This window comes from Toxotes jaculatrix, chromosome 15, assembly GCF_017976425.1.
Source record: "Toxotes jaculatrix isolate fToxJac2 chromosome 15, fToxJac2.pri, whole genome shotgun sequence".
Taxonomy (NCBI): Eukaryota; Metazoa; Chordata; class Actinopteri; family Toxotidae; genus Toxotes; species Toxotes jaculatrix.
In genome coordinates this window covers 14,174,593-14,200,417 of record NC_054408.1, presented here as the reverse complement: position 1 = coordinate 14,200,417, position 25,825 = coordinate 14,174,593, and the positions used below count along the sequence as shown (strand labels likewise).

Here is a 25,825-nt window from a genome sequence, read left to right as displayed (position 1 = left end):
TCTGAGCTTGTATTCACTCATCCCACAGATTAGGAATGAACATGCATGCACATACCATAGAAATTGTACTTAAAAGAACTATTTTCCAACCAGTTCTGAAAATCAAACAACTTTGACTTTTATTCAATCCATGTACGGACATCAGAGATGCATTTTGAAACAAACAAGAACATGGTATTAATCCAGTGCAGTTAAGATGAGACTTTTTTTTTTTTTTCAACTGTCAGCTGGTTCATAAATCTTTCACCTCCATGTGAGATAAGGCCTCAACTTACTCCTCAGACTGTAGTGACTCGCATGACCAGCTCTCGTGTGCTATTGCTGGGTTGGCTGCGGGTCTCTGGCTGCCTCAGGTGGCTGAGGAGGTGGAGGATGTTGTAGGGACAGTGTTGGTCTGGCACTGCGCTGCCGCTGTTGGGGTCCACATGTGTTCCCAATCCTCCAGCGGCCGTCACCACAGTTGTAGAAGTGGAGCCGGCAGCTGTGGAGGCTACCACCATCAGCGAGGAGGTGGAGGTGGACACTCCTATCCCAGTCTGATAGCCCTGGCTGGGCTGAGACAGAGTCCTGTCCACAGTGGCATCCTTCAGGTCATCACTGTCCATAGACTTATTGTAGTTCAGGACCTTCCACTGCTGGTTCACGGCCTGCCAGCGGTGGAAGATACGAAACACAGAAGGTCCCTCGTGGACAATTAGTGCTGTGGAGATCAGAGCATCAAATAGAGAATGTCACTGTCTGGCAGGAGTCTTAATGACACCACCAAGTGATGTATATCTCTGCAGTGTTAGATTCACTGTGTTAAAGCCTGCAGAAAGTATTAGCTGAGGGAGCAGCAGAACAAAACAACTCATCTTTAAAGTATTGCACCATAACCCTGAGATAAGATCTTTATTTCTTCGGAAAACTGTACAACTTATGACACTGCAAAACTCACCAGTTTTGGATTTAAGTTAGCAAAAGTGATGCATCTGGTCTTTGGGGTTGCTCAATAACATCTTATCACAGTTTAAAATTAATTATTGATTCGTGTTCATTGAACTGAGTATATGAAAAATTGAAATCAGTCTGTAACAATAGATGCTTGGACCCCAAGATTTTACTGCTTTTTTTTCATATTAGAGTCATGTAGACGGAAATACAGTGTCTTTTGTACTGAATTATATAATAATTGAATTTATTTGAACTGAATTATATAATCGGTAACACTTTTTCACGCATTTACATTTTTAAGCAGTATATAAACATCCATCCATTTTCTATACTGCTTAATCCGTCAGGGTCGCGGGGAGCTGGAGCCTATCCCAGCTGACTATGGGCGAGAGACGAGGTACACCCTGGACTGGTCACCAGTCAATCGCAGGGCTGACACACAAAGACAGACCACCACACACGCATACACTCACACCTATGGGAAATTTAGAGTCGCCAATTAACCTAATGTGCATGTTTTTGGGATTGTGGGAGCAAGCTGGAGTACCCGGAGAGAACCCACACAGACACAGGGAGAACATGCAAACTCCGCATACATAATAATACAAAATGTTTTCTGATGTACTTGTCAAAAACTTCTCCTCCTGTGAAGTATCCACACCCTTGATGTTTATATACAAACGGATGAATGAATGACAATTATAGTATAAAAAGTTATAATTAAAATATAAAAATCTATAAAATATAAATTATATAAAATGTGTTTTCAGAAGAGAAGCTGTACTTGTGGAAAACACTGTGCATCAATAAACACTTAATTTCCTTATAGAACTAATAGAGCTATTTTGTAAATAATTTATTACATGTTTAAATATTGCAATAAATATGCTGCAGTAAATGCAAAATGGGTGTGGTTAAAATAAGTGTTGTATATAGACTGTATATAGAATCTGTAGTCATTATACAGCTAACAGATAATTCATTAAGTACTTCATTTCAGTTATAGCATCATATTGTCCTGAAGTAAGAGTTTAATCGTATTGTCATCCTTACATATTGCAACAACTACAATGACAGCACTCTCACCAAATATGTGCATTAATAATTCCTGACCTCCTCTACAGAATTTGTTAGTAAAATCCCATCTCTTCTCTGCAAATCTCTTTCTCCTCCACTCAAACTTTGTGGATAAGTGAAAGTCAGGTCTCTGCTCTTAAAATCTGCCAGGTGACAAGTTAATCTCTGTAAAGTGCAGAGTTAATGACTCCACAGTCAATCCTTGCCACCAAAGCGGAGACAATCAATCTCCTCTTCCACTCATCCTGCTGTCTGTGGTGGAGGCAGTTAAGAGTTTTCTTAATGTGAGATGCCATCACACAGTCATCCACAACACGAGGGCCCTCAGGCTACAGAGGAGGACAGCAGGCTTAAAAAGTGGACGCCACAAGTTTCAATTTGGACACCCACACAAATTCAAAAGAATTAAAAATGTAGAAATGCGCCTTTTTCTCTCTTGTGTTATATCAGTGTACAATGGTCGTCAAAGTTTGCCTCACATTGGTGCTGTAGCTTTTATTATAATGTGAAATTCATTTTAATATACGCAGTAAAAAAACACTTCAGTTGCAGAAAGAACTGAGTTTTGAACATTAAGCATTCATGTATAATTATGTAAGTAAGTTTTGATGCAACATTTTTATCAACTTTATTATAGTAAATGTAATAGTACAGAAATGTTAATAAAGACCGGCCAGACAATCACACATGCAATATTAATAACGAAGTGAAATATAAGTGTCCACACACTCAATATTGAAGTTGCTGACTATGTGGTATAGATTAATTGTATTGATTGTCAATAGTGTAAACAGTTCATGGCATTCACAATAATTGTGCACAGCCGGCAGGTGTAATTATTGACTCTGCTGAACAGCTATGACATTATGTTTGCTTTTGCCGGTTGAATGCATAATGTACCTGGAATAATGTGACCAGACTTGACACATTCAATATAATTCTCTGTGGTAAAATGGACAAACACATTCCAAGAAGAAGTATAAACTTTGAATTAAATTAAAAAGTAATGAACCCGCATTAAATGCAGCACCTCACCGATGCAGACGACATCCATGAAGCCGTACATGCCGTAGCAGATCTGGAAAAGCAGATCTTGTCGCTGCCAGCGGGCCGACGGGCTGAAAGACGACCACACCAGCCAGGAGATACTGGCCATCAGGAACAGGGAGCCCAAGATGGCTGCTGCTATCTGCACTTTCTCTATCACTGTCAGGGAGATGGCCTGCCACTGCAAGAACACATAGACCACAGTAAGCCTTAGTTCTTTGTTCTTTCACTTTTAAATTTTCTGAATTACTTAAACATATACATGTCAAATTACTCAGGCTGATAGTCATATTCCACCAAAACAAAAGCCTAAAACTTCAGGGAATGCTACAGCTGACAACAGGCACAAAATAAAAAGCGCAAAATAAAAAGCCAAAAATCTTTCAGACATCAGTAATGATACTGGGAAAACCCCAAAATAATCTATGTCCACTCACAAAGGACCCTATCACATCACCAAAGTCTAAAAGTGTGAGAGAGTTGCTTCTCCAATCTTTCTGTTCTAGAGATCAGAGGGAAAAGAGCCCTGTTTAATTCAAAAACTCTCTCATTTTTAGTTGAATTCTCCAGTTTATGATCAGAGCAGAGCTAGAGACTAAAGCAGAGCAGAACTAGAGACTAAAGACTGTGATTCTTGGAAACTGTGTTTCATGGCAGTTTCATTTAAACCAAACATTGATATGTAAATCAAAAATGCATCCAAATGAGTGCCATAGGACAGGGGGCAAGGGGCTGTCTCACCCCTTTTCCCCATATACCGCAGCAATTCTCCTAATGAGATGACAAAACATGCACTTCAATACTCAGTGTTTTGAGTTTTTCACCAGACTGTTAACTTGCCACTGTCCCCCAGTACAATAACTTGGTCATAATCCATAATAGAATTTACAAATATTTTCCCACATGGTGATAAAATCTTGGCTTCTCAACTGGCTCTTTTCCTTTTCAAATGTCTACAGTGCTGTTCTTTATACCCACAACTCACCTGTAGTGGGTTCTTGGTACTGATGGCAATGACCTGATATTTGTAGTAGCAGAGCTCACAGGCCCAGGACCCTCTCTCACTGATCCATTTGATCAGGCAGGGCTGGTGGGTGCAGCGTACCGACCCACTGCACCGACATGGGCTCAGGAGCTCCCCCTGCAGTAAAGACATAGAGTTAGTCAGGACTAGCATGCCGAGATGAGTGTTTGAATTTAGTTCATTTAAATGTCTAAATGTAAATGTAAATGTATAAATATGTGTTTCAGATGTTCACTGTCAGTGAATGTCTTGCTCAGACAGTCTGTGCTGGCGCTGGTGAAAAAGTCCTGCACTCATGCAACCTGGGTTACATTTGACTACAAAAAAAAAAAGAAGAAAAAGAAAAAGAAAAAAGAAAAGAACTGCTAAAACGTTCTGCTTCATAATACTGGACTGGAACATAAGAGCAGGATACTGTAAGTAGTGATTTGTGATTCAGAAGAAATATCTGCCTACAGCAGTCATTGGGCCTCATTCAGCAAGTTTTTTCTATGAAAGGTCTCGAGAAAGGCCCTAAGAAAAGTCTGCGTCAGATTCATGACATGCTCTTAAACTGCAGAATTGTTCGCAAGTGTTCTTACACTGACGAATCTCACTGTCCTCGTAAATTGAAAGTGCAAGCCAGTTGTTCCTAATTAGCATAAGTAAATGCCTAACTGATCCCCATAAAAGGGCACGAGACTGGTGGGCCGCGTGCACACACAGATAATAAAAAGAAAATATGAGAGAGAAGAATGCCAGAAGAAAATCTGAAGGACTGAACTCCAAATGTAAGAAAAACTTTACTAGTTATGAAGGGGAGGTACTGCTGCAGGAAGTGAACAGAAAACAAGATGTCATGTCTAATCTCGTCAGTAGTGGATAAAAAAATATCAAAAAAAGATGCATAAGCACACAACTTATGACATGAGAAAAATGGTTGGATCTCAGATCTGAGGCCAAAAAAAACCCCCAAACATTGCCAAACACATAAGAGACACACTGTCCACTGGAGGGGGAATGGCTCGTCCAGAGTTATGTGAGCTGGACCAGTAAATCAGGGCCATTACTGGAAAGACGGCAGTCCCCAGTGTGCTAACGGCTGAGCATTTAGACACTTGAACACTCAGCGCACGATCTGCAACATCTCTTACACAGCAGTAAATATACCGTTGTCCAGGTAGGCCAAGGGGGCAGAAATAGGCCTAATTTGGGTCTGTAAAAAGTGTGATTGGATGGCATGGTTCCCAGTAAACATAAGTGATGTGAATTGAAGTGCAGTGTTTATTTATTTTAAAAGACATACTGCTTTGTAAAATAATAAAATAATTATTTAAAAATTTTTTTATCAAGCATAAAAATATTCTTGTAATTCAAATCCAATAATATAACTTATACCATCTGACGATCGCTGGTTTTCTGATTTTATTTACCCCCTGCAGATAACCCTTTCACACACATTTTAATTCAGGCTCCACTATACATACGTTTATATTTCTTTGCAGTTCATTGTGCTGGCAGATTGATTTTCTCAGAGCTTTGCATGCAAAGCCAGGCAAGCATGCACGCACATACAGACTCACACAGAGTACACAGCACTGCTCAGTCATATTACAGCAATACACCTGTTCAGGTGTGAAATGAAAGCTTTGCCTTACACCTTGTTGACATACAAATGCTTGATTGCGATTACTGTTGAAAAGTGCAGGATTAGTCACTGAGGCTTATGTCAAAGAGCGAACCCCAACAAAGCTCCAAAATATTGCACTAGAAGTACACTGTTACTGCAGTTCATACACTGAATGGAGCTAACATTTATACATACATATTCTTTTATAGCTGCAAATGTGTCTGCTTCAGACCAAATTCAAATGTCAAAGAAACACTTTTCTCCCTGTCTTCCTTCTCTGCCTGCGTCTGATCTTTATGAAAGAAAAAATATAAAACCTAGAATCATTTGTCTAGGTGTCCTACATTTCTGTGGTATTCACGGGTCAATTTTCAACAAAATCTAACATTAGGTACAGTTATTGCGAAAGATATGGTCGCTTGACATTCCGGTTACCTTAAAATGACACTCACTGTCAGTTAGATGTTAGCAAAACTGAGGGGCATTTCAAGTCCTATCTGTCTTCATGGTGAAGAACTATGAATGACTGATTTCACTGAAAAACAAAATAGCAATGCTTGTATTGTGTGTTTAACCTCTGGGAGGCAGTAGTCTAGATCCTGAAGAGGTAATTAAGTAGCTGAAAGAAAATCAGACCTTCACTTCAGCACCTCAAGGTTGCTGAAGTAGTCTGTCTTCAAGAAAGATTGGCACAGGGAAATAACATCAATTTGTTCCTGAAGAGGTGCTCAGTAGTGAAAAACAGCAGAAGGCTTGTGAACTCTTTCTTGAACCTTTTTTTTAGGAAAGCACTACTGAAAAGGACGTGACAATGTGGTGCTGTGGTTAGGCTTGAACCTGCTGGCCAAGGCATTTCTGTGAGGACTTTGCATGTTCTCCCCATGTTTCCACCTCATACTCCGGCTTCCTCCCACGGTAAAGACACGCATGTGAGTTTAATTAGCCTGTAGGTGTGAATGTGAGCGTGATTAGCTGTTTGTCTCTATGTGTCAGCCCTGTAATAGACTGGCGACTTGTCCAGGGTGTACCCCGCCTCTCACCCAGTGTCAGCTGAGATTTGCTCCAGCTCCTCCATCCCACTGCTACCGCCTCAAAAGCATAAGTACATCACTGCTATTAGATAAAAACATGATATTTAGCTGCCTTATTTTAAACTTGACCAGCATGTGTTTTCAATATACGCAATGGGGCTTGACAGGGTTTTTTTAATAAATCATTTAAATGCCTTTTTTCAAATTTCGTATTTGAAACTCTTTAAATGGAGCATCATAAGATTTTCACTTAACAGCAATATGTGCTCAGCCATTATTCTAAGACTGCATTCAGCCTCAGGTGCAAGTGAGAGATTCTCTGACCCTGGGCCCCAAGCACATTAAAATACATTACTAGTCTTGTCATATTGAATATAGATGATGACCCAAAAGATGAAGGCTTACCACCTTTTTTAGGCCCTGACCTGCAGTTTAAGGCACTTGGATCTGTAAGATTCAAAACAGGACCTTCTTGTATAGATGTTTTAATCTTAACGGGACTGAAAAAAATATGTAGTGAATGGAAAAATAAATTAGCCAACCCCTTCTGCTGTAAGAAAGCTCTCAACCTCTCTAAGCTGAGCTATTCAATTTCCCAGATATTGTTAATTTAGTATTTGGTATTTCCTGTCCCTGTCTACCATGAACATGGTATGGAGATTGTAGCAATACCACGCACAACACAGTGAGTTTCCAGATTATTTCTCCACGGTGTCATTATGCTGACATCTCTGACAGACGGAGCACTACCCTGGCTGAGGAGAAGGGAGGGAAAAGCAGGGAGATAGAGGAGAAAAGGCCCATCTACAGATGGCCAGGGTGGGAGTGTATTGGCAGGAGCACCAGAACACTTCTGCCGTGTCCAGTGGGACTCAGACTGCTCACTGTGACTGGCCTGATCACAGCCAAGAGCTGAAACCTAGATCACTCCAGTACAACTGAGGCTGGAGAGGGAGCAAGAGAAACTGATAACAAATGTGGCATTACAGCCCACGCATACAGAAAGTGATGAATGTCCTTTTGTTGATATAACAGCTATGATTATTGAAAAACACACACACACACACACTGCACACACTGCACACACAATGCAACAAATGTATTAACATGATGATAAATCCGATAGGTTTGGTCAGGCTATTCCATTTCTCTGTGCTGAATCATCCCAAAAACACCTCAGTGCACCCAATTTTCTCCTTATAAAATTGGATCCACTCCCAATGTATATAATGACATGAAGCTAAATTAGAGATGGCTATTCGCATTTCTTAAGGGTCTGGAATCAATGCGAGTGAACTTCATTAACTCTAGACGAAGGGAAATTGTGGTATAATAAACTAGCTCCCACAGAAAGTGAATGAAAGCGATTTTTACAATAGCCAGTGACATTCAGGCCACAAGCATTTCTGTAATAAGAACCTGCAATACAGCAGTTATCTGAAAAACAGCTTCATATGCGCATTTTAACTATGTTCAACAAGTTAGAGGGAAAAGAAGTCCATTCACTGAAAAATGAAAATGAAGGTCATATAATTTCAAATTTATTTACCTATAATGGCTGCTCATAAAACATATGCTGGGGGACGTTCCACTTATTGCTTATTTTACAGGATCCATTAGGCCTACAGAGACAGTTAATGGACCTTATAAAGTAACTGAATGAAAAACCAACCAGGGTTTATAATTTAAGTTTATGAATTCACAGCTCCCGTCTATAGATTTCAGCAAAAATAAAAACACAAACAAACAAAAAAAAAAACAACAACTATGTGCTTATATAACTTGTTTATTTCCCAATCCTAACAAATGGCCCCATCCTACATATGATGGAATACAGAAAGCATGGTGCCTCGCCGCTGTGGAGCCATATAGAAAGAATGATGCTAACTTGACCCCTCAAGGCTTCTCATTGTGCTGCAGACAAACACACTCTGCAAGTGCATTATCTGTGTTATGATTTAGGAGGGGAAGCTGACATTTTTTCTAAGCAGCAGGGACTGCCATATTCTCAACATGCAGCTGAAGTGAGGGCAGGGCAGTAGCAGCATTAGCCCCAAAGGCCACTTCAATGTAATAGTGTATGACACTTCAGGAAAAGATCCTCCCTCGCTCATTGGAATATTCCATGACTTTTCTTTGTACATTATTTTTTTAAATATCCCTTTTGTAAGAGTGTATTACATGACTATTTCCTAAAATTCTCTATGATCTCAAGGTACAGTACAACAAAGTAACTGCTTATTCTGCAAGCGCCGGGGTCAAGATCAAGTCTGAAAGCAACAGCCTGAATAAAGCAAGCACTCCGTGCAAGCAAGCCACAGTCCTCTGTAAAGTTTCTCGCCGACCTTTAGTTAAATAGAACTAATAATTTGATTGAACTGTGTCTCACCTTAGCTGTATACAAAAAACATACCTTATGGACAACCTCAGCTACTGAGATAAGAAATGAATTTGTGCTATTCTCAGACTGTCTCAGCTGTACATTTTACTTCACATTGTGCGTGTCTGGGGATGTAAAGTAACTCTGACAGTAGTCTGGGTTAAGCAGTTGGTTAAGATTTATTTTTAAGTCTCTCCTACTTAAAAACATATATGTCCATATATACACACTAAAAGAGTTGTTGGTCTCTTTGTAATCATTATTGTGTCCATACCGGCCATGGAGAGATCTATTTCTATGTGATTCAAAGCTAAGAGACGGAGAGCAAAATCCATAGTTCTTGATTTGTGCAATCAAATGTATGATCCAGAGTTACCAAAAGAGGGAATTTCATGCTAAAAAGACTGTAACTTTGGAAAACTGCTGAAGGAATTGCTTCATGGCATGTAAGGGAAATATAAATGGTTATAGCAACCAATAACTCTTTACATGTACAAATGAGTATATGAGTATTATACTGAGACAGATTTGGACATAAAGATATTAACCTATCCTTAAAGAGAGCAGGACTTTGGTTATGAATCACTCAGAGCACCTCAAAGAAAATGGCACCAAAACAGTAACATGAATACATTGTTGGTTGTCATATTAAATCAGAGCACAATCATTTTTCAAATTGTTGACTTTGTCAGATACTCAAAGCCCTTTTCTGGCAGTATGCTTGAGGAAAACTGTGTCTCTCACTCCCATCTTTATCCTGTCCTGAGTATCTCAGCCTTGGGGATGGAAGTGTTTTGAAGGTGGATTGTCAGATCAGATACTGGCTACCTTGGTGTATGTGACATCCTGGAGGCTGAGGGAGGATGGAGGATAACTAATGTCCCCACTGCCTATATCACACAGTGACACACAGACAGTCCACTCATCTCTCTTTTCAAATGGGAACCTCATTCTCCCTGTACCCATTTACACCTCAGCAGATCCATATCTGGACTTCACCCAAACCAAAGGCAAAAAAGACAGGAAGAGGAAGGCCAGTGATAGATAAGAACCTGCATAATGATAGGATGGCATGAAATCAAATGCTATTGACTAGCTGCAATGTCTCTAGGAAGCATTGATGAGATGAGCTGGAGGAGACCATGGGAAATACTGCAGATTCTGTAAGCCGTACTTCGTATGCACTGTAGGCTGCACTGACTATCTGTGGAGTTCTTGAAAAAATAAAAAATAACTAAAAACAAGGATGAGGCCCTGTCTCTAAATCTCATAACTGGAACCCATGTCGGTAATAATTACAAAGTCTGAGCTCAGAGGTGGAATGATGCACAAAATTACTGTTGGAGTAATTACTTGATGAAACATAGAGAGATTATAGGCCATACACAGAGCAATGACCATGAAATGATACACTAAATCTGCTGCTTGGTTAAAGGAAAGGCAACCGTGAGTACACACTGCTGGATATAAAGTTATGTTCTACACTTCAGTTATCTTGCTACACATTTTTTTATAATGTCCCTACCTCCATTACAACCGGTGAGGTGTGACATATTTGTCAATGTGGTCTCAAAGGCTCTGTCAAACAGTGTAACTAATGTCTTCAAATTGTTAAGTGCCTGCTTCTCTGTTATAATTTAATATTATTTATTGCGGCACCCCGTAGTCATCTTCGTTCACGTTTTTTCTTCTCCTGATTGATGTAGTGTGACATTATCATCAATATGGCCCAAAAGGCGAAGGCATGCAGTGTGATTAACTTGAAGGCTCTTCCCTTCTGTTCTGTGCACATAATTATTATTTTTTCCGCTGTTTCCAGGTGGTGCATGTAAGCAGCAGAGTGAGAGGTATTATTTGATTTTTTCATGCATGTAATGATTCAATGTGAATTCACAGTGTTTGTCTATAATGACTTGTTACTGCAACGCTGTGTATCCTCCACACTTGTCAACCGTGGGGACAAGGTCCTTCATTATCCTCCCACTGCTAGCTATGGCTGTCTTTTCAAGCTGAGCAAAGGGATGAGTGCAGGATGCAGTGGGATCTCTGCTCAGGCTGTGTGGCCGCCTTAACAAGAATCTGGGAGTGGATGTCACTGGAGAAGAAGCTGGACCATTAAGTCCTCATAATAGGAAGCCTGCTCAGAGGCAGAGGCTCTACTAGAGAAGGGATGATTCCTAGATTTTAATGGGAAACATTACCATCACCTGGTCCTTAGTTAACCTATGTTCTTTGAGGAACATTTCTTTGACTTACATGTTCTGGTCCCTGGAAGCAGATCCTGCACACAGGCGTCCTGAAGCCACTTTCCGTGTAGCTGGTGAGGGAGAATCTCTCCTCCAGTTTGCCCTTTGAGCAGTCATCAGAGGAGCTGCTGCAGCCGCGCAGGGCCGCCGACAGCTCTGCAGCATCGACCCAGCCCGCCACCGGTCGCTCTCCGCCCGGTGGCCCGGTGGCTCCTGCCACAGGTAGGGCAGTCCGGTCCCCTGCGTGCTGGTGGCTCCGCGTCAACGTGTTGTTGTTGTCGGGGACGGTGACGCCTGTCTCATGGCTTTCCGTAGTTTGGCCGCTCATGGGGGTCAGCGGAGGCAGCGGTGTCGGCGGTGCCGGTGGCCCGAGCAGGAGCACCCTCAGGTCACCGAGCAGGACGCAACAGCGGCTCTTCAGCATGCCCTGGCTGCGCAGCATCAGGCTGTCTCCGGCCAGAAACTCACAGCACCATGAAAAGGTGCTGGAAGAAAACAGCATGTACTGTATGTGTCCCCGTCATAAGCAAACACTTCTTCATATGTTGTGGGATGGGATGGTGGGTGCAGGGGCGCGTTTTCCAGCGTTTCTTGGGGGTTTAAAGCACCCTTTTAGTTTTCGTATGTTCTAATTTAATGTCTTTTATTGTCTTCCCACGAGGAACGAAACCCAGAAGGCAAATAAATCCCATGGATGCAAACAAGTGTCTGAAGCCATTAAGCTCAATAATTGGATCCGCTAAAAGAGGAAAGTCAAATGTTAGATTGATAGGAATATGCATTCAAGTAATTAGGCTATGGCCCGTTCACTCAGTGTCCACTGTCATTTCATGGCCTTAACAATCTGCCTGCTTTGTGTAACATAAACTATCTGGACAAGCTTCTCCCTCCAGCTCCACGACGAGTGCAGAAACCAAGAATCAAATCTGCCTTTGGTACAATCGATTGAAACAGACCATAGAACAAAATGTCAGCGCTCAATCTTAAAATTCAAATGTTCCAACAACAGCGAAAGCCACATTTTAAATCAGCACGGCTCAGATAACTGTCGACGTCTTGTAAGGCTTTCAAAGCAAATCAAGTCAATCGATGGCGTGCCGTGTTAGGAAGCGAAATCTGTCTTACCTGGCGAGCTCCACCGTTTCCTATACGACTCACAGTTTCAGGATTTTTTTTTTTTGTCATAGATCTCCAGCCAGACTGCAGGTCGCTGGCAAGTCTGTGTGATGAAGCTTACATCCCCAATAATGGATTTCCCATGTCCGAAGAACAAGCCGATGGGGTTTGCATCCCTCGGTTAAAATCCAACACGACTGTCGGACGGTCCTGCTCTGGGTGAAAGCATCCGTAGCCCCGGATTCTCCTGTGATCATTGGCTGCTGAATTGGTGCTGCAGCTCCAGCACCATGATTCCTGGGACAGCTCCCAGACGCCGCACGTCATCACCGCACAGTGATGCAAGCAGCCAACTCATTACTACAAACCGAGGACTGAGACAAATACACAGGAAAATGGTTAATTACATGTTGTCAGTCAGACATCCATCACTATATAAGGACACGTTAAAGTTAAAGGTGACATGACTGGTGTTTTTTTCCCATCGGACAAGACGTTTCATCATGGAAACAGGCAGCAGAAAATTAAGTTGTACCATTTAATTATCAATAATTAAACAATTCAATTATAAGGCAATAGGAGGCAAACAAATTATTCATAACAGCACGGGCAAATAGTGTCATTGTGCTCAACATAAATATTATTTAGGTTGCAAGTGGCTGAAGGTTTAAAAACGATCACGTCCAAAGCGGAGAGGAGAAAAGACTCAGCACGTTTTTGGCAACAAAGAGAAAGAACATGAAATTTAAAAGTGGAAGGGAAGAAGTACTGGGACTAAAAGCAGCAAGGCTTCAAAAATACTTGGTCTCTAAATAGTATAAAATCTTTCGGAAAATAGTGAAAAATGCCCATCACAGCTTCCCAAAGCCCAAGTTGGCTTATTCAGATTTATTGCTCTAACAGTTTAACCCTCACATCTGAGAAGCAGGAAACATGAAAGTTTTGCACAAAAAGATTTAATGGATAATTATTATGAATTTTTTTTTCTGCAGAAAAGTAATTGAAGTTTTTGGAAACTATATCTGTCAGATAAATGCAGAGAAGTAAAAAGTACAATATTTCTCTCTGAAAAGTAACACATGAAATACTCTGGTAAAGTACAAGTCCTCCAGAATATTACATAAGCAAAGTAAATGTGCTTGGTTAATTTTCACTACCGATGAATGATTCTGGCTTTGGAGACATATTATAAATATACAAAGGTAAGAATGAACAATTCTGCAAAGCTGGACAGAAAAGACAGACACAGGGAGAGCAATTTACTGGCTAGTCAGAGCAGCTCTGTGTAGCTTGACTGAATAATTGAAATGAACACACCTGTGGCTGGACTGTCTCGGCCAGCAGAAACGTAGTTCTTTTTTTGTCCAAATTTATATAAGACTGTGGTCAGGCTAGTGGCCATGGGGTGTACATTTAATGGATTGCCAGCAGTGAATTGACAGATTAAACTTGTAGCTCTCACTCCTGCTGGTTTTCTATTCTGGCAGGTAATTGCCAGTGATTGCTCTTTCATACCATCTCAGGTGTAAAGTAGTGCCTGATTAAAAAGCTATTGAAAAATATAGCTGCGAGCGGCAATTTTTAGGTTCAAACCATTTTGCGCTCAACAGAAGGAAGCAGCTCAGTTGCCAAAAATTAAAGCCGCGAGCAGCAACGAGTGGATTTCAGGCTCAACAAAGCCGAGCAAAGTCACTTCAGCTAGTTTACCTTTGTTTATAGAAGGAATGAGACCAATCACACACTTGTGTAATTATCACAGAGTACTCAGAAAAAAAGCATCTATGTAGTAAAAAACATCTTGTCTACCATATAGTAAATGCATTGGGAAGCTGCTTTTGTGATGCTAAGCCATTTGTTGCCCTGTTTCAGCCACAATTGATCCAGGCTGCGTGGCATGCTTGAGTTATTGTTGTTTTCACAATTGTATAACTTGAGTATTAAACATATTGTGTAATACTTATCGAGGGATTTGAAAAATAGATTTAAATCTAGAAAATACATAGAAACTACTGTAGGCTGCAGCCCTCCTTTATGAGGCTCATGTCTAAGTTAGGAGGTAGCACCATGGATCTTGGTAGCTTTTGAAAACTGTGTAAATTTTGTTGAATATAACTTAACCATGAAGTAGTCGCATGAGATGGGCTGAGAAATATAGAGTTGACAAATATTGTGACAGGTTTAACCTAGAATTCACCTAAATGGCATTGATTAGACTCATGATAGCATGGTATAACTCTACACATCTTTGTTGGCCTATCTACATCAGTATGACTGTAAACATTGTAAACATTACATTGCTGCTGTGTTAGTATGGTAACAAGTGTTAGATATGTTGCCCGGATACTATTTGACATGTCTATTAATATCTTGACCAAACAAAATGGTATTACAGAGCTAATTGTCTGTTGTTGCATAACCACAAATCTAAATGTGGCCATTTGAGACAATGTAACTCCAAGGAACTACAGTATAAACAGTTTGTCAAGCAAATTCAACTAACTACTACTTTTATCACTTACATGAATGTTGACCCATGAGAGGCTTATGGGATAGTGTAACATGCATTTCATTACTTGTGACCGTTTGTAATGAAGCTCATTCTCATGTATACCATCTCCATAGTGCTTTTCAAGCTATTATTAGTTGTATTTCTGTTGGACATAGTTTGTTATGGAACTCTAAATGTAAAATGATGTGCAAGCTTAGTGGGTTTGTGTGTAGTTATCAAGATGCATTTTCATGGTTATGTTAATCACAGAATGCTTTAACACTGTTTGTACAATTACTGATTTGCTAACACTATGTTTTTTGTAAAAGCTGACTGGTACTCTCCAATACTCTTAAATGCTCAACTTGATTAAGTCTGACATGATGTTAAATCCAGCTAACTATACAGTTAACTTATCTTCTTTTTGCTCTCCTACTTTGTCTTACAAGTTAACACATCAGACATATCTGCCTGAGGTTTTCCCAGTACAAAGAAGCAGAATTTAAACCTCTAAATTTATTGTGTTTTGTTTACTGTCAATACTGACAGTTACCCTTTTTTTCGGACCATCTCTCTCTCTAAGAAACCACTACCTCCACGTGCCTGCTTGTTTTTTTGCGTCACTTCCTGTGCGGCAGATACCGAATCCAGCACTAGTTTTTAAGTAGATGTTTAAGCGTTTACTGCTTTTGCCAGCTGCAGATCACACTGCTGGTCATCTGCTTCTCCACGGATGAATGCTCACATGTGTCTACCACCACTGTGACGCTGCTGATATATTTTGTTGATAAGTTTGACTGTTGGCGCCCTGGCTAGCCTCGTTAGCTGCGACCCTACGCTGCTACCATTAGCAGGGGAGATAGCAGTGCAGCAAGTTGGTGCGTTTGCAAAGTTTCAGCGTCGTAAAGCAGTCATGGATCTACATCGATCACTTGTTTGCAGGTAACTAGACGTAGTGGCTAGCTCAAAGGCGTGACTGGTAGTAATCTAAATTTGTGCTAGTTAGCTTTAGCTGTTAAACGGCAGCAGCCTCAGCATGTCCAATCAGCTGACTGCGGAGCAGCAGCGAAAGATTGAGGAGAACAGACGGAAGGCTTTAGAGAGACGAGCCCAAAGACTTGGACAGACTGTCTGCACCAATAAGCAGACCTCAGCAGGATTCAGCAGTACTTCATTACAGATACAGCCCCCTAAACAGAGCGTCGCTCCGGATCCTGCCAACATCGCCCAACACAGAGACACATCCAGCTCAGTTTCTGAGCCAAAACGGTTTGTTGCACCCATCAACCAAGAGTCACAGAGCTTCAGCTACCAAAAGCAAGGCCCAAAGCATCAGCAGTTATCTGGTAGTGGCAACCAAATCAACCAGAGTACACTGTGTAACTCTGCCTCTTCAAGACAGGTGAGATTGAATGTTCAAGTCATTTAATATTTGGGTGAAATACAGCTCATTGTTTTTCATAATGCGTTTTGTTGTCTTTCCTCGTAGGTACAAATTATTGACCCACTCCCTCAGTCAAGAAGTCAACATACGAGCAGTCCTGTCTTATCTAGTGGAGGAAGCGTTGGTGTGCAACCAGCTCAGCCCAAACCTGACCTCACCTCCAGCAGCTCTGGTGGTGCAATTGGCTCATTCTACAAGCAAGTAACTAGAAAACCTACCCAAAGTCCTGTGGCACAACTTCCTTCACACTCCTCAACTGTACCTGCAAAAAAGCCTGCCATCTCTGTGAGAGGAAAATGTGTACCTCACACAGAGGACCGCTTCAGAGTAGAAGTGGGTTACCATGCAGAGCTTATTTCTGTTTTCAAATCCATCCCCTCCAAGAACTATGGTAAGCATCTGCAGATGTAACTATGCTGTTTTGCATCTGACTCTTGATGGTCAGTGGTTTTTGTCGCCACATATTGCCCTTCACTCACAGGCAAAACCACCACGTATATATTTTGTTTAATGTTAGCTACATGGGCCCTGTCAGTAGCAGTACATTTAAAGAAGTAGCACAGGAATGAAATCACACAGTCAAAACTGATCTGCTATGTAAGCCCATCAATGTTAACAAAACCTGTCAAAACTGGCTGGTTCAATTCACAGTTCCCACTCAAATGAGCAAAACAGTCAATAGCTGAAGTAGGTTCTGTAGCACCATGTGCCAGATAGGTCTGAGTGTTAAACCTCAGTAGTTTTTGAATACTGATTTACTGTATTGTTTTCTGTAGCAGATAGTAGTGCCAGAGTGCATCTGTGCACATAATCAGGATAACCTGCAAGGCCAAACTTAATTACTCAGCCGACCACTTTAAAGACAATATTAACTCTTATCAACTGGCTAAAGCTTGAGAATTATCCTTTGTTGAACACAGCGGGTATACAGATATTTTACCCTTACAATATCAGTTTTCAGCACCATATGTCTGGGTTTGTATGTTCATCTCAGTCCCTTTACTGTTTTCTGGGATAATAAAGTTGATAAAGTATTTTGCTTTATTTTAGACCCTGCAACGAAGATGTGGAACTTCAGCCTGAAGGACTATCAACAGCTAAGTGTGTATATTAGGGAAATGTTAGTATAAAAATGTCCTAAAGTAGCCTAAATTTCAAGACATGATAAAGTATTCATCTTGTCTGGGGTGCTGCTGCATCTCCCCTCTCTTGACCCTGTGTTGCAGTGGAGGAGGCAGCCTCTATTGCCTCTGTGTCTCTGAGGCCTCTGGAGGGAATGGAAGCTGTGGATGTTGGAGCAGCCACCAGCCGGGCTCGTGACAGTGCGGCACTGGGGGCACTTCTGAAGCTGTGTAACGGCTGGCAGAAACCTGGAGCCACTCTGCAGGGACAGTGCATCCTGGTGTCTCAGACAAAATTTGAGGTTGACATTGGTTATCATGTCGATGTCATTGCAGCATTCAAGCAAATGCAGACAAAGAACTATGGTAAGTCTTCTTGATAATCTTTTATCTTGTTATATTTACATTTTGTGGCTTCTGATGCTTTGTGTGTGTGTGTGTGTGTGTGGCAGACATGAAAACAAGAAAGTGGAGCTTTTCACTTGAGGATTACAAGAAACTCAGTGAGTAACAACATTTGCTTTATGTAGCAGGTTTATCTCTGTGTTTGTCTCTGTTACATTTGCCATCTTGTCTGACCGTGCTGTGTTCCATACCCAGTGGACCTCCTCGGTGGGATAGCAGCAGTGGAGGTGGAGCCTCTGCCCAGGGCAGTAATCCAGGCTTTCTCTGCCAGGTTTGACGGGACTGAAGCCAAGTCTTTAGACGTCCCTGAGGCAGACCTCTTCAACATCGACCCCTCGCTCACCCAGAGTCTTATGCCCTTCCAGAGGGAAGGAGTCAAGTAGGTGTCTTTTAACAGCCATTAGTGCTTTTTCTGCATGGTGTAGCCAATAACGCAATACCAGGAGATAGCTATTCATCTATAATATGCTTGGTATTTTGCAAATGAAGAGGTGCTTATCATATTAAGTCAATATTTGTGTGCGGGTCATATTAGTGTGACTTCCACTTACTGTCCTGCTGTAGCTTTTAATTCGTATTCGTTTGTGTCCCTGTAGTTTTGCAGTGTTTAAACAAGGCCGCCTCCTCCTGGCTGATGACATGGGCCTGGGAAAGACAATACAGGCCATTTGCATAGCAGCCTACTACAGGAATGAGTGGCCCTTGCTGGTGGTGGCTCCCTCCTCTGTACGATTCACCTGGGCTGAGGTAACAACATTCAACACAGTTTCTGTAACTCCAAGTTTTGTGCCTAGAAGAAAAATAGGCCATTACTTAGTAGGTGTTGGGAGTTTATCACTGTGTTTCCATTTAATGGTGTCATTATCGGTCTGCATTAAGTCAGCAGGCACCGTCTTAAGAATATCGTCTAACCTCCTCTGACAAAAGTTCTGCCCTACACATTAAAATGCTGGTTTCTGCTTAAAGATCTCTCTGCATCAGAGGAATGTTAATACAGTTCCCCAAGGACTACTTACACCCTCTTAGGTACTTTATCTTCAATAGGGGAGATGGTAGTATTGAATTTCATGCTTCCATTTCTCTGTCCCATGGGTGCAGGTGTGTAACTTGAATTGTGAAGCATTGATTTATGGTGGAGATGCTAATACAGCTAATTTATGTGGCTGCTTTGTTCAGTGCTCTCTCACTGATTTCTGCTTTTCCTGACATCAAAGCTTCAAATATATTGTTTACTAGTGTTGCTAACTAACAACTGTTGTCATTATGACTGATCTGCTGGTTGTTCTCTCACTTAATGCATGAATTGTTTTCTCTGTAAAATGTCAACATTAAAAAAAATGGCCACTGTAAAGCGCAAGGTGAGAGCCCAAGGTGCTATATACAGAGTGCATGTTTTATCCTACCAGCAGTTCAGAGCATGATGTTCAGTTTACTGTCATGTATGACAAAGAAAAGCGACAAATCCTCACATCTGAAAAATGCAATGGAGCAAATGTTTGACCTGTTTACTTGAAAGCTGAAATGATTAGTCGATAATCAAAATAGTTGCTGTTTGACTAAAACATTAGCTCTATTGTTTACATTTAGCATAATGTTTTTAGACACTTTCTGGGCTTTTATGAGAAAGCGGACAGGTACACGTCTCATACCACACTGCCACTGTGGCGCCCCCACTTGGGATCATTGAACTGTTAGCGCATCATTGTCCCTGTTTTCCTTCTACAGTTTCAATACTTTCTAATTTCATCTCCTGAGTTCATCTCAGGTTTTTTCATGTGCTGTAGCATCTCCTCACTGCTTAACTCGCAGCATTATGAACAGGCTGCACCAACGGCACATTTTCAGAAGAGCTTTACTTGGCCTTCTGTCTATTGACAAGACAAGACAGTCTGTTCTCTAAATAGATATCTTGGATCAAATACAGTCCCCCAATCAGGAGTTGGAATCACAGAGCAGAGTTTACTTGCAGGATGTTGTCCCATTAAAGGACACTTACTCTGTCTCTGGCTTGGCTCTTATCTGCACTGTTAGTCCTGAGCATTTGGCCAAATCTACTGCAAAGCATGGGAGCTATAACTTAGTGAGTTTAAGCCAGGTTGACAGGCGAATGGAGAGCAAGTAAGTGAATTGTCAGAAACATTTGGGTCACAGTGAACATTTTTCCAAATCACATGATTGGTTGTTTATAAAATGGAAATCCTGTGATAGTAGTTAGGATGAATTATTAGTGATAAGTGACATTCAAACCATGTTCATTACAGATTTCAGAGATTGACATTAGCACAGCCTGAAGATCAATAGCTAGTCTGGGGATTTCTGTTTCACTTTGCATCTCTGACATGAGTATTATCTATGTATGTAGGCCTTTAGACGCTGGCTCCCCTCCCTGAGTCCTGACAGCATCAATGTGGTGGTGAAAGCCAAGGACAATCTGCGGTCTGGCCTGGTCAACATCATCAGCTACGACCTGCTGAGCAGGATGGACAAGCAGAAGCCAGGAAACCCCTTCAATGTCCTCATCATGGTCAGCTGTGTGGTTGGACTGTGCTTTACTTAGACATGGCTCCTGAATCCTTATTCACCTCAGTCAGTTGTCTAATTGATTGACATTAGAAATAATTTTGCCCTTTTTTGCTCTGTGTAGGATGAGTCCCATTTTCTGAAGAACATAAAGACTGCTCGTTGTAAAGCAGCCTTGCCCCTGCTCAAGGTGCTTTTCTTTCTTTTCTCTCTCATATAAGTTTTGTGTTTGGAGTCATGATTTTACCTCAGTCAAAGAAGTAATATCTTTACTTGTTAGTGATATTACTCTCTGCAGGATACGTCAAAAATATCAGAGGAAGCAGATTACAGTGTACCTAGGTCAATCTGTTCACAGAAGCAGATTCACTCCAGTACTGAAGTATAACTTTGTTGAGTAAAACTTGCCTGGAAAGTTTCCTGTACATCAGGTCACAAATCAGATTTCAGGGTGTTCCAGTATTTGCAAGCAAAATTATTCATATAATTCATTAAAACCTTTGGAACAAGCCCCAGATTTACATAAAATTGCCTGTCAAATAGACCTTGGGCCAACTAAACAATTGATTAGATTTTCATGGCAAACCAGATCTGGGATTTCTGCCATAAGACAATTACCTTGTTCTTTTTAAGTTTAACTAACAGAGGCAGAGGCTTGTAGTTATGTGTGCACACAAACCAAACTTTTAAGAAAAAAATCGACGGCCCATTCAGATGTTATTTCACTATTTATACACAGAAATAGATCATTTATATAAATGGACTGGCATGAGACTAAAGAGGTTAATATTTTCAGTTGATGTTGATTGAGCGACAGAATGCCTATTTAGTTTAATTTCTTGCTCTGTTACTTAGACTCTCTCAGCAGTGGTCTGATCAGAGTTGTTTTTTCCATTCTCAGGCAGCAAAGAGAGTGATTCTTCTGTCTGGGACGCCTGCCATGTCCAGACCCTCTGAGCTCTACACCCAGATTCTGGCTGTCAGACCTACACTCTTCCCTCGCTTCCATGAGTTCGGGATGCGCTACTGCAATGCCAAACAGGTAGCTTATGTCTGAAGAGTCCTCCTTTGCTGAAGTGTGATGCTTAATTCCAGGATACCTCAAAGAACAGAGAAGACTGAGGGATTGGCAAATATTTATTTATGTGACTTGTTTACATCGTGTAGTCTGAAGGGGAGGTCCAGTACATGCACTGTTGGGAAAATTTCACATTTCTGCTGACAAGTACACAACAATATGGTTATAAAGGTAAATTATTCCACTTTCAAGTCAGTCTATTTTGGTGTACAGTGTACACATTTAAACTGTTTTTTGGTGTCAAAAGAGCACTGAATCAATGCATTTTATCCTCTTCTATCCTCTTTTTTTTTTTTTTTTTTTTGCGCTCCACTCTTGCCACTTGTATCTCCTTAATTAATTTTAGTGAGCTCAACAGGGAACACGCTGCATGATTTAAAGGTCAATTACATCTTAAATTTGGCCATGATGACTAATTTTGAAGATGGCAGAGATTTTGTACTCTGTTTAGAATCTGGGCGTTCCAGTCCACATTCCTTGTCTCTAGTTTGTCTTGTATGTACACAAATCTCAGTATAAGATGAAAAAGAACCTCTATGTATATTTAGCTCTGTCTAAGGAGAACACTTCTAGCTTTAATGGCCTAGCGCCTAATAGCCTAACTGCTACATGTGTTATTTATCTGATGTCTGCCCATTACTCCTTCCCACTGTTAACCATTATTTTCTTAATTCCACTCTTCTTCATCTTTCTCCTTCCAATCCTCTCCAGATGACTTGGGGCTGGGACTACTCAGGTTCTTCTAATCTTGGGGAGCTGAAGCTGTTGCTGGAGGAGTGTCTGATGTTGCGCCGTCTGAAGTCCGAAGTCCTGTCCCAGCTTCCTGCTAAACAGCGCAAGGTGGTCACGGTGACCATAGATGGGATCAACAGCCGCACAAAAGCTGCTCTCTCAGCTGCTGCCAAGGAGCTGGCAAAGGGACAGCGCAATGTAAGTTACAAATGTTTCTCTAGAAACATTAATGAAATTCTGTTTTTTGCCCCCCCCCCCAAAAAAACCCAGTTTCTGTAGGTATTTACAGTGTTGCAGTTAATTGCCCATATTTTGAGCATTATTTTTAAAATTTCATAATTTTCTAAATATTTAACCTCAGAATGGTGAAATTGGAAGAGATAACATAATGGAAGAAGTAATATTCTTATTAACTGCGGCCAGTTGCATCACAGTTGATCAGAAAACCCAGTGTCAGTTCTGCTGCAATAATTATAGAAAATTGGAAGATCCCATTGCAGTGAGAGATGTCTTAAAAGTTTCTTTATGATCTATCTCAAGTTTGCTGTTTTTGAATTATTTAACACCCAAACTTGCTGAGAAAGACAATATTGAGATGACTAACAAATCTGATGTAGTCCATAAAACCATAGTAAAGTAGGTGTTCATTGTACATATAGACAGCTAGTAAGAGGTGGATAACCAGGTAAAGTCACCGAAGATTTCAAAGACTGATGCACTGACATTTTTATCAATTGCATGTATATAAAATACTATCATATTAATATACATTATTTTAAAATAAAAGAAATAGGTTTTAGGTATATCACTTAATCTATTCTATTCTCCAGTTTCCACAACATAAAATCCAATAGTATTTACTCCTTTAAATGGAGTCTCTGTGATTAAAAAGGCATCGCAGAAAATGTTAAGGAACCCTTGTTTAGTCCAGGGAAGTCAGATGTATCAGTTCACATGAGTGAGTCCTTTCAGGCCTCAAACACGCACAAGTGCTTTTAAACCAACCCAGAATTCTCCAGCGAGCCTTATTTTAACACTGTTTATACACTCTGATGGGAGTGAGTTGCTGAGCTTGATTGTGCATAATCGCACTGCTCCTCAGAGTAATGGCAGTCTTATCAAATCATCAAACAGAATCTCCTGTCATTTCTTATCTTGTGTCATTCCTTAACTCTTTTTCAGAAAATGGAGGAGAAGGAAGCCCTCCTCGTCTTTTATAACCACACCGCTGAAGCCAAGCTGCAAGCTATTATGTAAGTACAGAGCCTTTAATGGTGGGGATCAGTGAAGTTGAATCATCTTAGATTTAGCGAGTAGTGTGATTAAAATGTAAAACAAATCAGTCTTTTTGTCTGTTTGAACCGTTGTGATTGCACTGGATTCAAGATAATGGGAAGAGTTCACATAAAGACTGAATATTTTAAAGTGCTTCTTTGAAATAGTAGAGAACTCTGTTGTTCCTGTCACTGACAGGGAGTACATCACAGATATGCTGGAGTGTGGGAGGGAGAAGTTTCTAGTGTTTGCCCATCATAAGTTAGCTCTGGACCATATCACCACCGAACTGGGGAAAAAGGTGAGTAAAGCATACAGATGTTACTCTGTACAAAAAGGTTACATGAGTGTGACATAAAAGAGTACATTTTAGCTCATTTGAGCTAGTATGACTTATAATTATTATATGTTTTCTAAGGGTAGGGTTATTAAATTAGTCTGAGCTGGCCCACCACTTAAAATCATTCAGCTTGGTAGGTGTCTTAAGGGACAATTGTTGGTTAGTTGGGTTGGAAATGGCACACAAAATTAAATTGGCCTTTCTTTCACACCTCTACAGAATATCAGTTTCATCCGTATTGACGGGACCACCCCATCAGTGGAGCGACAGCAGCTGTGTGAGAGGTTTCAGTACTCGACCAAGACCTGTGTGGCTGTGCTGTCCATCACTGCAGCTAACATGGGTCTTACCCTGCACTCTGCAGACCTGGTGATCTTTGCTGAGCTTTTCTGGAACCCCGGGGTGAGCCATGACACGATATCACGACAAAATACTGCGCGTTCATTGTAACCATTTCAAGATGAACACTATTTATTACTATTTATGACTCGGTTTTGGTTCCAGCCCAACTTACCTCTTTTATCCTTCTTTGGTTTTTAGGCCTATATATTCAATATAGACTTGACTCAGAGACTTTTTCTTTTAAGCATTACAGGGATTCCTCCCTGCATTCAAGAGGTGACATCAACCATATAAAACCATTTCATGTGGGAAAAGTCCACCTCTGTCTGCCAGAGGAGGTTGTCCACACCCCCACACTCTCTCAGGCACAGTGTAGTTAGTAGTGATGTGAGGATGTGACATGGATCAGAATACAAGCAAATTGGGTATTCTAAAAATTTGGGAGTAAAAGGGGACAAATGCAGAAGGAATTTTAATAGTTTTTTTTCTTTAAATAAGCTTAATTATGAGCCAGAATAATTACTTTCCATTTTATTGTCATTTTTATCATGCAGTCATTGACCTTTAGGGGTCACTGCTGCTGAATGAAGGCAGGAAACAGCTTCTTTTTTTTTGCATTTAAAAAAGAATGTTTTTTTTTTTATCCTGCAGGTGCTCATTCAGGCAGAGGATAGGGTGCACCGTATTGGACAAACCAGCAATGTGAACATTCACTACCTGGTTGCCAAGGGAACTGCTGATGATCACCTGTGGTATGTGTCATTCCCAACATGACCCTACTACAGGGTTTATCATGGGTATTCACACTGTTTCCTCTCATATTTGTCAGTCTTCCACTACTGTTGGCCACTGTGCCAAAATTGAAATAGCAGGGGGTCAAGTTAATGTGGGCTGTCTAATTATGCATATTGTGAGAAACAGTGAATTAAATTGTGTCTGCTCTATCATAATAATTTATTTCTGTATTGATGTAGGCCGATGATCCAAGCAAAAATGAATGTCTTGGAGCAAGTGGGTCTGTCTGAGTCAAACCTCTCAGACAACGCAGTGAACACCAGCTTCCACTCTAAGGTATATCCTGCATATGGACGTAAATAAATGATCATATAATCCTGTTAAGTAGCATTTTCACATGGATTAAATACAATTACATGAGACTATCCAGGACAACAGAGCTTCCATAGCTAAACCAAATGTATGTCTGTAGGTTCAGTCTTGAACATGATTATTTGGATTTGTTCAGGACTCAAACCAGAGAAGCATCATGGAGATGTTCCAGAGGTCTTTTACAGCGGATGACGACATAGACGAGGCCATCTTACTGGAGGCTGCAAATGACTGGGAGGACACTCCACCCAAAAACAGTTCTGGTCAACACCATGGCATGGTCAAACAAAGCCCCAGCAAAAAGAGCATCAAAGACTATTTCAGCAGATGACTTGAAAAAATATATGAACATATCTTTCTTTTTCTCATCAGAACAAGTCCTAGTTCCTAGGACTTTTCGCCTATCATGACTGATGTAAACTTATTTTGTTTTATAAAAGTTGGCAGATGGAAAATAATAGTCTAATAAACATTTTTTTTGATAAATGTGACTTTTTAGAATTTTTCTGA

At 40.8% G+C, this 25,825-nt stretch overlaps 2 protein-coding genes across 2 annotated transcripts; one reads left to right on the top strand and one right to left on the bottom strand.

The window, feature by feature from the left end:
* Positions 1–278: 278 nt before the first annotated feature.
* Positions 279–11,789, bottom strand: marchf4 (membrane associated ring-CH-type finger 4). The gene is made up of 4 exons (XM_041057676.1): positions 11,358–11,789; positions 4,043–4,198; positions 3,046–3,238; positions 279–700 (listed from the first exon to the last, which is right to left on the bottom strand). Exons 1-4 carry the CDS (start codon positions 11,787–11,789, stop codon positions 279–281), a joined length of 1,203 nt encoding a protein of 400 aa, XP_040913610.1.
* Positions 11,790–15,590: 3,801 nt separating this feature from the next.
* smarcal1 (SWI/SNF related, matrix associated, actin dependent regulator of chromatin, subfamily a-like 1) lies at positions 15,591–25,801 on the top strand. Its single transcript, XM_041058006.1, has 17 exons — positions 15,591–16,353; positions 16,441–16,786; positions 17,446–17,496; positions 17,622–17,882; positions 17,969–18,019; positions 18,117–18,300; positions 18,518–18,668; positions 20,284–20,445; positions 20,566–20,631; positions 21,343–21,483; positions 22,231–22,449; positions 23,434–23,504; positions 23,725–23,827; positions 24,086–24,268; positions 24,860–24,960; positions 25,183–25,279; positions 25,452–25,801. Exons 1-17 carry the CDS (start codon positions 15,988–15,990, stop codon positions 25,644–25,646), a joined length of 2,748 nt encoding a protein of 915 aa, XP_040913940.1. The 5' UTR covers positions 15,591–15,987; the 3' UTR covers positions 25,647–25,801.
* Positions 25,802–25,825: the final 24 nt, after the last annotated feature.

What these genes read in the sequence shown, in the direction of transcription:
- marchf4 (XM_041057676.1), bottom strand. Translation starts at nt 11,789, where the DNA reads ATGCTGCGCAGCCAGGGCATGCTGAAGAGCCGCTGTTGCGTCCTGCTC. An exon ending in GCTTCCAGGGACCAGAACAT is followed by an intron (nt 4,199 to 11,357) that starts GTAAGTCAAAGA and finishes TCTTTACTGCAG; the next exon opens with GGGGAGCTCCTGAGCCCATG. An exon ending in CATGGATGTCGTCTGCATCG is followed by an intron (nt 701 to 3,045) that starts GTGAGGTGCTGC and finishes TGATCTCCACAG; the next exon opens with CACTAATTGTCCACGAGGGA.
- smarcal1 (XM_041058006.1), top strand. Translation starts at nt 15,988, where the DNA reads ATGTCCAATCAGCTGACTGCGGAGCAGCAGCGAAAGATTGAGGAGAAC. An exon ending in ACTCTGCCTCTTCAAGACAG is followed by an intron (nt 16,354 to 16,440) that starts GTGAGATTGAAT and finishes CTTTCCTCGTAG; the next exon opens with GTACAAATTATTGACCCACT. An exon ending in TGGCAAAGGGACAGCGCAAT is followed by an intron (nt 22,450 to 23,433) that starts GTAAGTTACAAA and finishes ACTCTTTTTCAG; the next exon opens with AAAATGGAGGAGAAGGAAGC.